The sequence below is a fragment of the Erpetoichthys calabaricus genome, chromosome 15, assembly GCF_900747795.2.
Source record: "Erpetoichthys calabaricus chromosome 15, fErpCal1.3, whole genome shotgun sequence".
Lineage (NCBI taxonomy): Eukaryota > Metazoa > Chordata > Cladistia > Polypteriformes > Polypteridae > Erpetoichthys > Erpetoichthys calabaricus.
In genome coordinates this window covers 91906116-91918914 of record NC_041408.2, presented here as the reverse complement: position 1 = coordinate 91918914, position 12799 = coordinate 91906116, and the positions used below count along the sequence as shown (strand labels likewise).

The window sequence follows — 12799 nt, the reverse complement described above, 5'->3', positions numbered from 1 at the left end:
TGACCAGGGACAGTTGCAGTTTGGACTTCAAACCCCCCTAACCTGAGGTACATCTTTCTTTCTATGTGTTATGACGTTCAGCACTGGTTTGGATGAAGGTGGCACTTGTTTTTGTAGATTTCTCCACGTGTAGCCCACTGAGCTCATAAAGTGGAAATGTATTTAATAGAATAAAATGAATTGAGTTCATTAACGGCAAAAATCGGCTTCCTGTTTAGTAATTGGCTAAAGCAAAACACTGCCGCTGTGGCAGCGCTCCAGGAACTGAGTAATGTGCATTTAATCTCCGGACATCAATCATCAAAGGCAGAATGAAAACGCTCTTTGGCAAGCGCCATCTGTCCATTTTCTATTTAGCGTACAATGGAGATTAAGCGAGCTTACCAACCATAATTGTATTATCAGCGGGAATGCCGTTATTTGAATGAGGCAAAGAGACTGTGAGCATGTAATCAGTTAAGCACTTACCTTTAAAAATGTCCTTCCTAAAGTAAAACAGGCCTTCATGTACTGCATTTCGCTTCTGGGCGACTTTCATATTTTCATCAACCTAACGAGATATAAATGCACAGTTCATAAAACTTCAAATGCATATTCAGAATACACTACAGCTTGATTTCCATGTATTCTTTGGCAAGTGCTATTGATCTTCAGTCAACTTGACGCACATTAAACGTGACTTGCACTCTCAGCGACTGAATTAATGCAACAAGCTGTACTGATCAAAACTGACCAAAAACGTTTAACAGTCCATTCTGAGCAGAACAGGTGCCTTCCGATAACCTGAAAAATGAAACCTTCACTTCTGTTGAACTGCGACTGTTGTTTTTTTGTACACTCCAGTTATGATTATAAGGTCGATAATAAGTGCATAACTACAGAAGAGCCTTACTTGCTTTTCTCACTTTGTCACTGGACCTTAGGGAAGCATACATTCCCAACTGTAGTAACATATAGCGCCTTGACCTACACTTTATAAATGTCAGCCATAACTGGGGTCTTCAGCCACTAAGGTACCACCTGTGGCGGCCCCGGCTAGGACGCCTCTTTTGTTTATGGTCCGGGGGAACAGGCATAGACTGAAGAGTACCTCCCGCAGGACGCTAGATGGCAGCCCCCATGGGTGGCAGTGGTGCCTCAGATTCCCGCAGGGCTCCATGGGAGTTCTCTACAACCCTGTTGGGATCCGGGGGTGCCACCAGGGGGCGTTGCACTGGTTCCTGAGCTCATGTGGGTGGTTCTTCCGCCACACCCGGAATTGGGTCAAAGACCTGGAGCACATCCGGGTGGGCTATAAAAGGAGCCAGCAGCCACCACTCTGGGAGCCAGGGTCGGAAGGAGGGAGACAAAGCTTTCCAGAGAGAAGTGGAGGAGAAAGAATGAGAGAACAGAAGACAAAGTACTGTGTGCTACCATGCTTGTGGGAAACGGGAAAGGCGTTGCCCACAGGTGAAGAAAAAGAGAAATAAAACATTTATTTGTTTTAATCAGTGTGCCTCCTGTGTCTGTCTGTGTCGGGTTGAGCGGTAGTATAGTGCCTTTGTCACACACCTTATCCATAGTTCTATTTCTTCTCAGCCTCCATTATGCACTTGTGTCTTTCAGCTTACCAGACTCAGGGGCTGTTAGCCACGGTGTGCCCAACAGGCAGCTGGCACTTTGGCCCATCACTCTTACAATGCCATGTTACCCAACACTACACTATATGGAGGCCCCTCTACTGGGAATGTCTTCTCTTCCCTCAACTGAGCGGAAAATGAGCTCTCAATTTCCAGGTAGGATACGACAGGCAGAACAGCAGTGAAGGCAAACGGTTCTTCTGCTCGGTGTCCTCTAAGTGTAACACTAGAAGCTGAAAGTACTGAACCTGTACTACTCTGCAACCGTCCACCCCAGGTGGTGCAATTCTTCATTAAAGAGCCTCTCATGAGGAAGACTCCCTGCAGCTTTTGTCATTTTCAGATATACAGAAGAATGACACTGGGTTTGGTTTTTATATCTGCTATCTATTAGGCAGGCCCATCCTGAGTGTGCCGAGTCGTGTCTCCCTTATTTGCTCGTAAAACCACTCAGTAAATAAATTAGGCAAATTAAACGATTTAGATGGATTTCTCATCATACTTTTTAGCTGAATACATCAACAATCAATACCTTAACCAAATCAAATAAGAAAACTAAGTTAAAACACAAACTGTTCAGCCTTAACCAAGTCAAGCAATTCCAGTAACGTCAGTTCAGCTGTCCAGTCCGCACAACAAAGTCCTCCAGTAGGCGCACTTCCATCACCAGAAAGGCGCAAATTATGAAAACTTCTAAATTTTCATCCACATATCAATTGCAAACATTAAAACTATGAAGCACCTACAGTGGGTATAAAAAAAGAACCCCCCCCCCTTCGAAATATTCCTTTTTTTTGCTTTACAGCCTTAAATGAAAACACACTGAAACCAATATTTCTTCCCAGCTTTACTTACTCAATGCACCCTATAACATCCAAGTGAAAGATATTACAGCTACAGTTCAGAAAAATTCTAAAAAATATCAAAAACAAGACCTACTGAGATTAATAAAGGATCACCCCCCCCCAATATCAATGTCATTTTGTTGACCCACCTTTTGCTTTAATGACTGCCTTGAGTCTGTTGATTCTTCTCTATCAGCTTTGCACACCTAGATTGAGCCCACTCAATATTTGCCCCCCGTTCTTCTTTACAGTTTTAACTGTTCAAGTTCGGTCAAATTGGATGGTGAGTGTTGGTGGTCTGCTATCTTTGGTATTGAGGCCAAATAGTTCGATTGTGGTCTCATCTGACCATAAGACCTTTTTCCACTTGGCATCAGAATCTTCAAGGTGCATTCTGGCAAAGCTCAAACGAGCCTTAATGTGGCCTTTCTTGAGAAGTGGCCTTTTCCTTGAGACCCTCCCAAACAAGCCACAATTGTGGAGCGCTTGTGAAATTGTTGTCACATGCACACCATTAATGACCACTCTTTGCCATCAAATCCTGTAACTCCTTCAAAGTGGCCATTGCCCTCTCGGTAGCCTCTCTTACCAGTTTCCTCTTTGCGAATCTTCCATCCAGTTTGGAGGGTCCTAGTAGTACCAAACACTTCTTTATGATGGACTTTACCGTGCTCCTTGGGATTGATAAAGCCTTTGAGATGTTTTTGTCTCCATCTCCTGCCTTATGTCTCTCCACAACTCTATCTCGTAGATCTTTTGAAAGTGGCTTGCCACCCATAGTCAGTTGTTTGCTGTGAATGAATGCGCCAGGAACAGCTTCACTAATCACACTCATTACAACTGATCACAGGCGGAAGGAAGCCAGTAACTGCAATGGGAATGGTGGGCAATTACACCTGACTGAGTTTAGGAGGGGGGTCCTTTATTAATCTCCGTGTTTCTCGTTTTTTATTTTTTTAAATTCTTCTTAACTGCAGCTGTGATATCTTTCACTTGGATGTTAGAGATTGCATTAAGTAAGTAAAACTGGAAAAAATATTGGTTTGTGTGTTTTCATTTAACATTGTAAAGCAAAAAAAAAAAGGGAATATTTCAAAGGGGGGGGGGGGATTCTTTTCTGTACCTACTGTATACAAATATTAACCCTAAACATAAAGAAAACAATGTATATAAAAAGCTCTGCTTAGCAACTACAGTATCATTACCAAATAAAGTTCCCCAAGCAAATGAAAATTATTAATTAAAACAGACAAATACTGAAGCATAATTCACAGATGTGTAAATTGTGTTTAATTAAAATCATTCACCCCCCCACCCAACTGAAGCCATACAGGTAATACACGAATGCATTTTCATTAGGCTGGGGTCGTCTCACCTTTGACAGAGGAATTAGAAAGTCAAGTTTATATGAAAGAATCACTCGGGTGAGCAGAACAACAAACACGACGTACGCCGAGTTTTCAAAGTCCGTCAGCTGCACCTGCACAAAGAATTAAAACATCAATGATCTTCTCCAGGACGCGCCATGTGAAACCCTCAAACTGCAATGCATAACTCCACACGTGACTAGAGTTTGGTTAATCAGGCAAATAATTCACATTCACTTGTGCTGTAGTTTCATGAATGGCAAAGTCTTAAGCAGATCTTTAATACTGAAGGCTCACAGCTCCACCGGATGAGAAATGACAAGTTATTGTGAAGATGACGATGTACACACACTCGGCGATTGATAAGAGTCGTGTTGTTTTTCTTTTATTTATTATGTGGCAGAAGACTACAAAACTTTGTTCAAAGTTGTCTACCTGTTTTATACAGCAGGGAAAAATAAGTATTGAACACGTCAGTAAATACTAGGGGGCTTTGCTTGCCAACACCTAAAACCCTGCCAAGCACTACGCGCCGTTGTGAAGAGGGGGGCCGAACGCACCCCAAAGAGATGCGGTCGATCCTCCAAACCCCCTCTTTAACGGTGATACAATGGGAATCAAATAACAGTTGTTTTTTTTTTTACCTCCTCTTTGCTCGATCAGCTGCTGGCTTGCTGCTGCTCCTGTGCGGCGTGATTTGCATCTGTGGCACGTGTGGCACGTTGAATGATTTAAAGTCACCGCCTTGTCTCTCTTCTCCCCCAGACATCCACAAACACTATGCAATCTCTTTTCGCTGTTTCTGTTTGTTTGCACTAATCCGATCTTTACTCTCAATTTTTTGAGACTTTCGAATTTTCCTACTTCCATTATCTCTAACCTGCTCTGCATGTGTATCACGGGACTTGCTTACAAAGGTTGTAAGTATGACGTGACTTGACCGTCTCGCGGGATGTTAAAGTGTCTCTCTGTCTCTCTTCAAAAGATCACGTCTAGTTGCAGGAAAAAAGTCTCGTCCCAAGTTTTTTTTTTTTTATAATAGAGAGATATTTCTAATGGGGCTATTTGATTGAAATTTTCACTAGATGTCGGTAAAACCCAAGTAATCGACACATATAAAGAAATCACAACATACAAGTCCATATATTATGTGTAATAAAGTGGAATGACACAGGGAATAAGCATTGAACACATGAAGAAAAGGAGGTGCAAAAAGGCCTGGAAAGCCACGAAAGCAGCTGACATCTGTCAATCCTGATAGCCCCCCCATCAGTGCCAATGAATATCAGCTGCTTTAGTCCTAATTGATGGCCTGTCATTACCCAGGGGTCACACAAGAAGCATCTCATGATGGGTAAAAGCAAAGAGTTCTCTCAAGACCGTTGTAAACATACTGATGGCATTGGTGACAAACGTGTTTCTAAATCTCTGAATGTGCCAGTGAATACTGTTAGGGCCAGAAGTGGAAAGAACATCATTTCACCATAAACTGGCCACGCTGCTCCTTGCAAGATTTCTGAGTCAAAAGAATAATCAGAAGAGTTGTCCAAGAGCCACGGACCACTCATGGAGAGCTTCAGAAAGACCTGCAATTAGCAGAAAACAGTAAGTAGTCCACTCCACCGCCATGGCCTCTATGCATACTCACCATGCAAGACTCCACTGCTGAAGAACAAGCACGTTGAAGCTCGTTGAAAGTTTGCTGAACAACATTTGCACAAGCCAATGAAATACTGGGAGAAGAGAGTCTGGTCAGATGAGAGCAAAATTGAACTCTTTGGATGTCATTGCACACGCCATGTTTGGAGGAGAAATGGCACTGCACATCACCCCAAAAACACCACACCAACAGTGAAGTTTGGAGGTGGGAACAACATGGTGTGGGGCTGGCAGACTTCATAGAATTGAAGGAAGGATGACTGGAGAAAGGTAGCAGGACATTCTTGATAAGAATCTGCTGCCATCTTCCAAGGATGCTGAAGATGAAACGAGGGTGGGGGGACATTTCAGCAAGACCAGGATCCCAAACACACAGCCAAGGAAACTCTCGGTTGGTTTCAGAGAATAAAGAAAATAAAGAAGCTGCTAGAATGGCCGAGTCAATCACCCAACTTGAATCCAATTGAAAATCTATGGAAAGAACTGAAGATCAGAGTTCATAGAAGAGGCCCCCGGAACCTTCCAGATCTGAAGACAGTTTGAGTAGAAGAATGGGCCAAAATCACACCTGAGCAATGCATGTGACTCGTTTCTCCATACAGGAGGCGCCTTGAAGCCGTCATCACCAACAAAGGCTTTTCTACTAAGGATTCAATAAATGTCAGTAAGCGTGTTCAATACTTATTCCCTGTGTCATTCCACTTTATTTATGGACCTATTTGTTTGGATTTCTTTGTATGTGTGGATTACTTGTGTTGTTACTGACATCGGGTGAAAACTTCATATCAACAGCCCCATTAAACAAAAACATTGACATGTTCCAATACTTATTCTCCCCACTACAAATTCTCTTTAACAAACACAGTCATCACTACAGGACCCTGACACAAAACAAAACACGAAATGAACAAACCTCCATTGGGCGAAACTCGACTCTCCATCCAATGTCCGAGTTGGGAGGGGGCGGCTTAAACCTCATCGTCTGCCAGTTGGTGGACTGAATGTTCTGAAAGATTAATAATTTTTGTGAGTAACTAATGTCTTACACTCTGCTTATCCTGACATCTGCTGGATATTATGATCCATTATCATACAGTCACATGGAAAAGTTTGGGAATCCCTCTCAGCCTGCATAATAATTGATTCTACTTTCAACAAAAAAGATAACAGTGGTACGTCTTTCATTTCTTAGGAACATCGGAGTACTGATGAGTTTTCCAAACAAAGATTTTTAGTGAAGCACTATGTAGTCTGAAGAGTGACAGCATGGGATCCTCAAAGCAACTCTCCAAAGATCTGAAAACAAAGATTGTTGAGTCTCCTGGTTTAGGGGAAGGCTACAAAAAGCCATCTCAGAGGTTTAAACTGTCAGTTTCTGTAACTGTAAGGAATGGAATCAGGAAATGGAAGGCCACAGGCACAGTTGCTGTTAAACCCAGCATGTCTGGCAGGCCAAGAAAAATACAGGAGCGGCATATGAGCAGGATTGTGAGAATGGTGACAGACAACCCACAGATCACCTCCAAAGACCTGCAAGAACATCTGGCTGCAGATGGTGTAATTGTACATCGTTCTGCAATTCAACGCAATTTGCACAAAGAACATCTGTATGGCAGGGTGATGAGAAAGAAGCCCTTTCTGCACTGACACCACAAACAGGGTCGCTTGTTGTATGCCAGTGCTCATTTAAACAAGCCAGGTTCATTTGGGAACAAAGTGCTTTGGACGGATGAGACACAAATTGAGTTATTTTATTATTATATTATAATTTATTATTTCCCATTGGGATTAATAAAGTATCTATCTATCTATCTATCTATCTATCTAGAACAAAAAGCACTTTGCTAGGCAGAATAAGAACAACGCATTCCAAGAAAAACAACCGAGAAGTGAAACGAAACAACACCTTTTATTGGCTAACTTGCCTGAACAAATGGGCCTGTGTCACCTTGAAAGCCTGCATATTGTAATCTGTTCAGTTAGCCAATTAGAGGGTGTCATTTTGTTTCATTTCTCTTCAACCTACTTTTCAAATATTTCATAAAATTATAAAGTCCAGAAAAACGCTCAAACGTTTACAGGTACCATTTTCACCAGCAGTAATTGGGCATTATAAAGTCACATCAAGTGTGTACCCTGAAGATGATGTCTTGTCTCGGGTGCCCAAACGTTTGCTCACAATTGTCTGTCATTGGGCTCTTCAGCCCTTTAAAACTGTCCACAGTGCCAATAAACAGAGGGCAGAACTTTACCTCAAAATGGTCCGATTCATTTGCATCATCAAGATTAATTTTTTCCTCAAAGAGCTGCAGAGGATCTCGTATAAAAAGATGTGCAATATGCTGCGCCAAAAGTTTATCAATTCCTAAAAAGGGAAGAAAATAAGCAAATGACACATAAAAAAGGAAAATTCTGCAGTTAAAAAAGGGCTACAGCTTTCTTTTTAACCACTGCAGAGATTCATACAGAAACGGCCTAAACCAGTTCTGGCAGCAGGGCCGTCTTAACAGCATTATAGACCCCCGGGGCAAAGCAGTGCACTGGGGCCCCTACCTACACAACTACTGACAGGAATAAAAATGTAAATGGTCGATAGAATGAAACATATATTTATTGTATTGGTACTTCCAACAAAATCCATGTTTAAACATTTAAAAACATGCTGTGCAGCAAAGATGAATCAACACCAACTTCTGAACAATACAACAAGAGCCTTGAAAAACACAAACATTTCAACATATAAATGATACTCAATTGGTAAACCATACAGACGGAGATGGCACAGTATGAAATTACTATGAATTATTTTATCATTAATCAAGAGTTTGGGAAATTTCTTTGCAGAGAATTGAGTTGAAGCGATGTTAACATATGCTTTTATATGATGTCGTGCGTTAGACCCATACACAGACAGGCCCATGAGGTGGTACAGGTGACTGTGATACTAAACCAGAGGCGAATGGCAATGTCCACTTGTAACACAATAACAAAAATTTATAGTTTTAGTATATAGTATACCAGCTATGTTACACGGGCTGGAGACGGTGGCACAGGAGACAGAGCTGGAGGTGGCAGAGTTAAAGATACTAAGATTTGCATTGGGCGTGACGAGGATGGACAGGATTAGAAATGAGGACATTAGAGGGTCAGCTCAAGTCGGATGGTTCGGAGACAAAGTCAGAGAGGCAAGATTGCGTTGGTTTGGACATGTGCAGAGGAAAGATGATGAGTATAATGAGAGAAGGGTGCTAAGGATAGAGCTTCCAGGTAAGAGGAAAAGAGGAAGGCCTAAGAGAAGGTTTACGGATGTGGTGAGAGAGGACATGCGGGTGATGGGGGCGACAGAGCAAGATGACAAGGACAAGAAGATATGGAAGAAGATGATCCGCTGTGGCAACCCCTAACGGGAGCAGCCGAAATAAGAAGAAGATAGTACTGTATTTATTTATTGACAGCAAGTCACAACATACACAAATTAGCATGGGGGTCCCTGGCAACTGCCCAGTGTGTCCATGCGTTAAGAGAGCCCTGTCCTATAAGGAAGTAACCAACTGTTAATGGGGCATCAGTGCACTGCAGGGCCCACACACACACACACACACACACACACACACATAGAGTGAGGCCCATTTATAATCAGCAAAACACATGTTAAGAACAACTTTGAAAATACAGAATGAAACTGGGGCACTTGAAGGAAAACCCACACACACTTGGTGGGAACCGCAAAGGAACAGCAAATATTTTTCACTGAGCAGTTACAAAAAATAAGGTTGACAACTTAACATACCAGCGTCCAAAAGTTGTTTATTAATTTCTTCATCAATTGTCAGGTCAATATCATTGTATTTTTCACCACATACAGAGAGATAACTGTCAATGGAGTCATATCTTGACTTGTTTATTTGATATTTGCTGTTTTTTAAGGGCTATAATATAAAAAAAAAAAAAAATAAAAAGAATACATTTTAAAAGCATACACTGCACTGTTTAGGAAAGAGAAAAAGAGAAAGAAATTCCACAAGTTCTATCATGCAGCAAAATATACAACAGGAAAGGTGAAACAAGTCACGTCACATTTTAAAGGGACCCATTTTAGAATGTTAAAAATTCACATTTCAAACACAGCTTATCAGATACACACTCAGTGCATTACAGCTTAACAGTCTGTGCAAGAATTCAGGCTCGTGTGAGAGTAACAACTATAGTGGAGGTGTTATACCAGTTATTCGATCCATTCATCCATTTTCTAAACCTGGGCTTCTTCAGGGCTCTGGTGAAACAGGTCATTTCCCTCCAGAGAGTTACGTGGCACCGTTTCTCACAACCTCTCTCACCTTTCGCTGTCAGAGCAGAAAGTCCCAGACTTGAAGACTACTGAAGCCCATGCCTCCATATTGGGAGACTTGCCTCTTCTACTTTAGATTCCATGTAAGAATTGTTGACCCTAGAAGTTGGTGTTTATTTGGGAACACACGCCTGGCAGGGACACCACTGACCATAGCGGTCACCTTGGGTTTAGTTTTTGTTTCTTGGAACAATAGACGTGCTGATTAAGCCAGGATTACCACATAAGGAACCTCAACCCCCTCATCCTGTCCTATTGAATCTTTATTACAATATACATCCATTTAAAGGCTACTCATCCCAACAGTATTGGCCATTTTTTGGTAAATTTGATTTTCACAACACTTGTTTATCTGCACAATGTACATGGACAGCTGGTGGTATAAATTTTGTGGATTTAATATTAGCTTCAAAAAGAACATCGATTTATGTGTGTGTGTGTGTGTATGTGTGTGTGTGTGTGTGTGTGTGTGCGTGAGCCACCAATGATCAGCCTTTATACTGAGCCCCCACATTCACACACGTCTCGACTGGCATCAGATCAATGCTCCTATGTGAGATCCTCATCGGCCAAAATAAAGCAGTACATCACCCGCGAGCTTGGTGGCCAAGTGCCACCCGGAAAGATCTGCCTACGCTGAATGGAATCACACAAGTGGAAGTGCAAGTGTCTTTGAAATTAAACCGCTGTTTGCTTACACCTACTGCATGGTAAAGAAATAAGGGACAACAGAACAGAACAGAACATGCTACTCGTTTGACTTTGGCATTTATTAATTACAACTGAGCTGTCAAATGAGGTTCTATTCAATAAGGACGCGCACAACAAGGCGACCTTTAAAAGGGCGACCTCAATTGAGTGCCAAATAAAGGCGCCCATAAATATAGGCGACCTTCAAAAGGGCGACCTCAATTGAGCGCCGAATAAATGCGCGCGTAAATAAAGGAGCATTGCACATAATCTACAGCTTCAAGTGTAACTTGCTTTCACCTTTTTATACATTCAGTCATTGCCTTAATCTAATTTTCTGTAATTTTGAAAACAACGAAATATAGAGAGCTTTAGAAATAGTTCGTTAGAAGTAGTTCGTTAGAAGTTCATGCATTAATTAACTGGATGTTTTAATATTCTTGCTTTCACCTTTTTATACGTTCAATCATTGCCTTTATCTAATAAATTTTCTGTAATAATTTTGTTACGTTTGCCTTTATTCGCTGCGCCCTTTTGAAGCTCGCCTTTATTTACGCCCGCCTTTATTCGGCGCTCAATTGAGGTCACCCTTTTGAAGATCGCTTTTATTTATGTGCGCTTTTATTCGCCGCACCCAACTGAGGTCGCCCTTTTGAAGGTCGCCTTTTTGAAGGTCGCCCTTATTGACGGATACGTCAAATGATCACGTGGAAATTATGCTCTGACAGATTATTAAATTGTATATTTCATCTACTCATGTATTAAGTATGAGTAGACTCATACTTAACCCTCATACTAACCCTAACCCTAAGTTGACTAGCATGATAAACAAACAGAAAGAAAACTGTCTAAAACAGTGATGTCAATTAATCCAACTTTTTTTTTTTGTTCGGTAAAATGAAACTAATAAAAAAGTGACAAAAAACACAAATTTTGCTAAAACTAAATAAAAAATATGTATATTAGAACATAGAACAATCTAAATAAGAACAGGCCATTCAGCCCAACAAAGCTTGCCAGTCCAATCCACTTACAGTAATTTTTCTAAAAAAACACAAAGTCGAGTTTTGAAAGCTCCTAAAGTCTTACTGTCCACCACACTACTTGGTCGCTTATTCTAAGTGTCTACAATCTTTATATATAATACGCTACTGTGATGGTCCGTTTGTTTGTGCAGGACTTTAAATCACCCGTAGCTACTGACCTGAAATTTGGTACTCATATACTACGTGATGTCTACTGTCTGCTTTTGGGGTGATGACTGACCTCCAAAGTTGTTCTTCTTTTTATTTCTATTTTATTTCATTGTAGAATCAACTTTCAGCAGCGGCCAGCCATGCGGCGCATGTGTATATGGCACCGTTCTCATCCCTACCACCTTCGCTGTCACTTCCCCTACCTCTTCATATGTTAAATCATTCTTGAGGCAGATTGAAGACTTAAGTGCCAGCTTAAGCGAAAAATTAAGGAAAACATACTAAGTAACTGCAATACAAAAACTGACTTAATCAGTTTTAACGCGAAAAGATTCCCAACGAAAGAAGTGAAGAAGCAGGCCGCTAGGGTGGAGGAAAGAAGAGCTGCTCAGGAAGCAGCAAGCACATCAACCTCTGAGCAGACGAATGCTAAATATACAGAGAAAGAGCATGAACACTAGGAATGCTCAAGTCAAGTGTATTTACTGTATGTTATCGTGCAGTGCACCGTTACTGGTCCATATATATATATATATATATCTATATATCTATATAAATAAAAGCCAAATACCACTGACTCACTCATTACGAAATCTCCCAAACCACGAGGACTTGAAATTTGGAATGTAAGTTACCCTTGGCCCATAGATGCTCGCTAGGCAACGGTTTTAAAAATTTCATGGTCCAAGCGCATTCCGTCTGTATGTCTGTCCGCTTTTCATAAGAGAATTACTTAACGGATTTAGGTCTGGTTGTTTCCTATAATTTGCTTGAACTTTCCGGTTGATTTTGCGACTTCTTTCATTACGCTAAGTACCAGAGTTTGCTTGCAGTACCGATGTATTTATGCAAATCCAACAGAGTGGCTGTGGGCCTTCCTCATTCACTCGCCAGCCTCTGTTTGAGTCGCTCCACCTCTCGCCACGTGTTGGAACGCACCTTGCCTCCACTTAGCTAGCCATACCTGTTTGTTCAGCAGACATTATCATCTATAGATTGTTAAGGAGTGACGTTTGACGTTTTTAAGAGAGAGATCAGAGTTATGTGTGTTTTAGAGGGTAGCTGCTGATTGCCA

General features: G+C 41.4%; 1 protein-coding gene across 1 annotated transcript in view; it reads right to left on the bottom strand.

Moving 5' to 3' along the window:
- The window catches only part of gclc (glutamate-cysteine ligase, catalytic subunit), a 75090-nt gene that overhangs the window by 12686 nt on the left and 49605 nt on the right, over positions 1–12799 (bottom strand). The window contains exons 9-13 of the mRNA XM_028821113.2: positions 9281–9419; positions 7743–7855; positions 6404–6496; positions 3840–3944; positions 469–550 (exon numbers count right to left, since the gene is read on the bottom strand). Of these exons, the coding sequence (XP_028676946.1) occupies positions 469–550; positions 3840–3944; positions 6404–6496; positions 7743–7855; positions 9281–9419 (532 nt within the window). The remainder of the gene's footprint in view (positions 1–468; positions 551–3839; positions 3945–6403; positions 6497–7742; positions 7856–9280; positions 9420–12799) is intronic.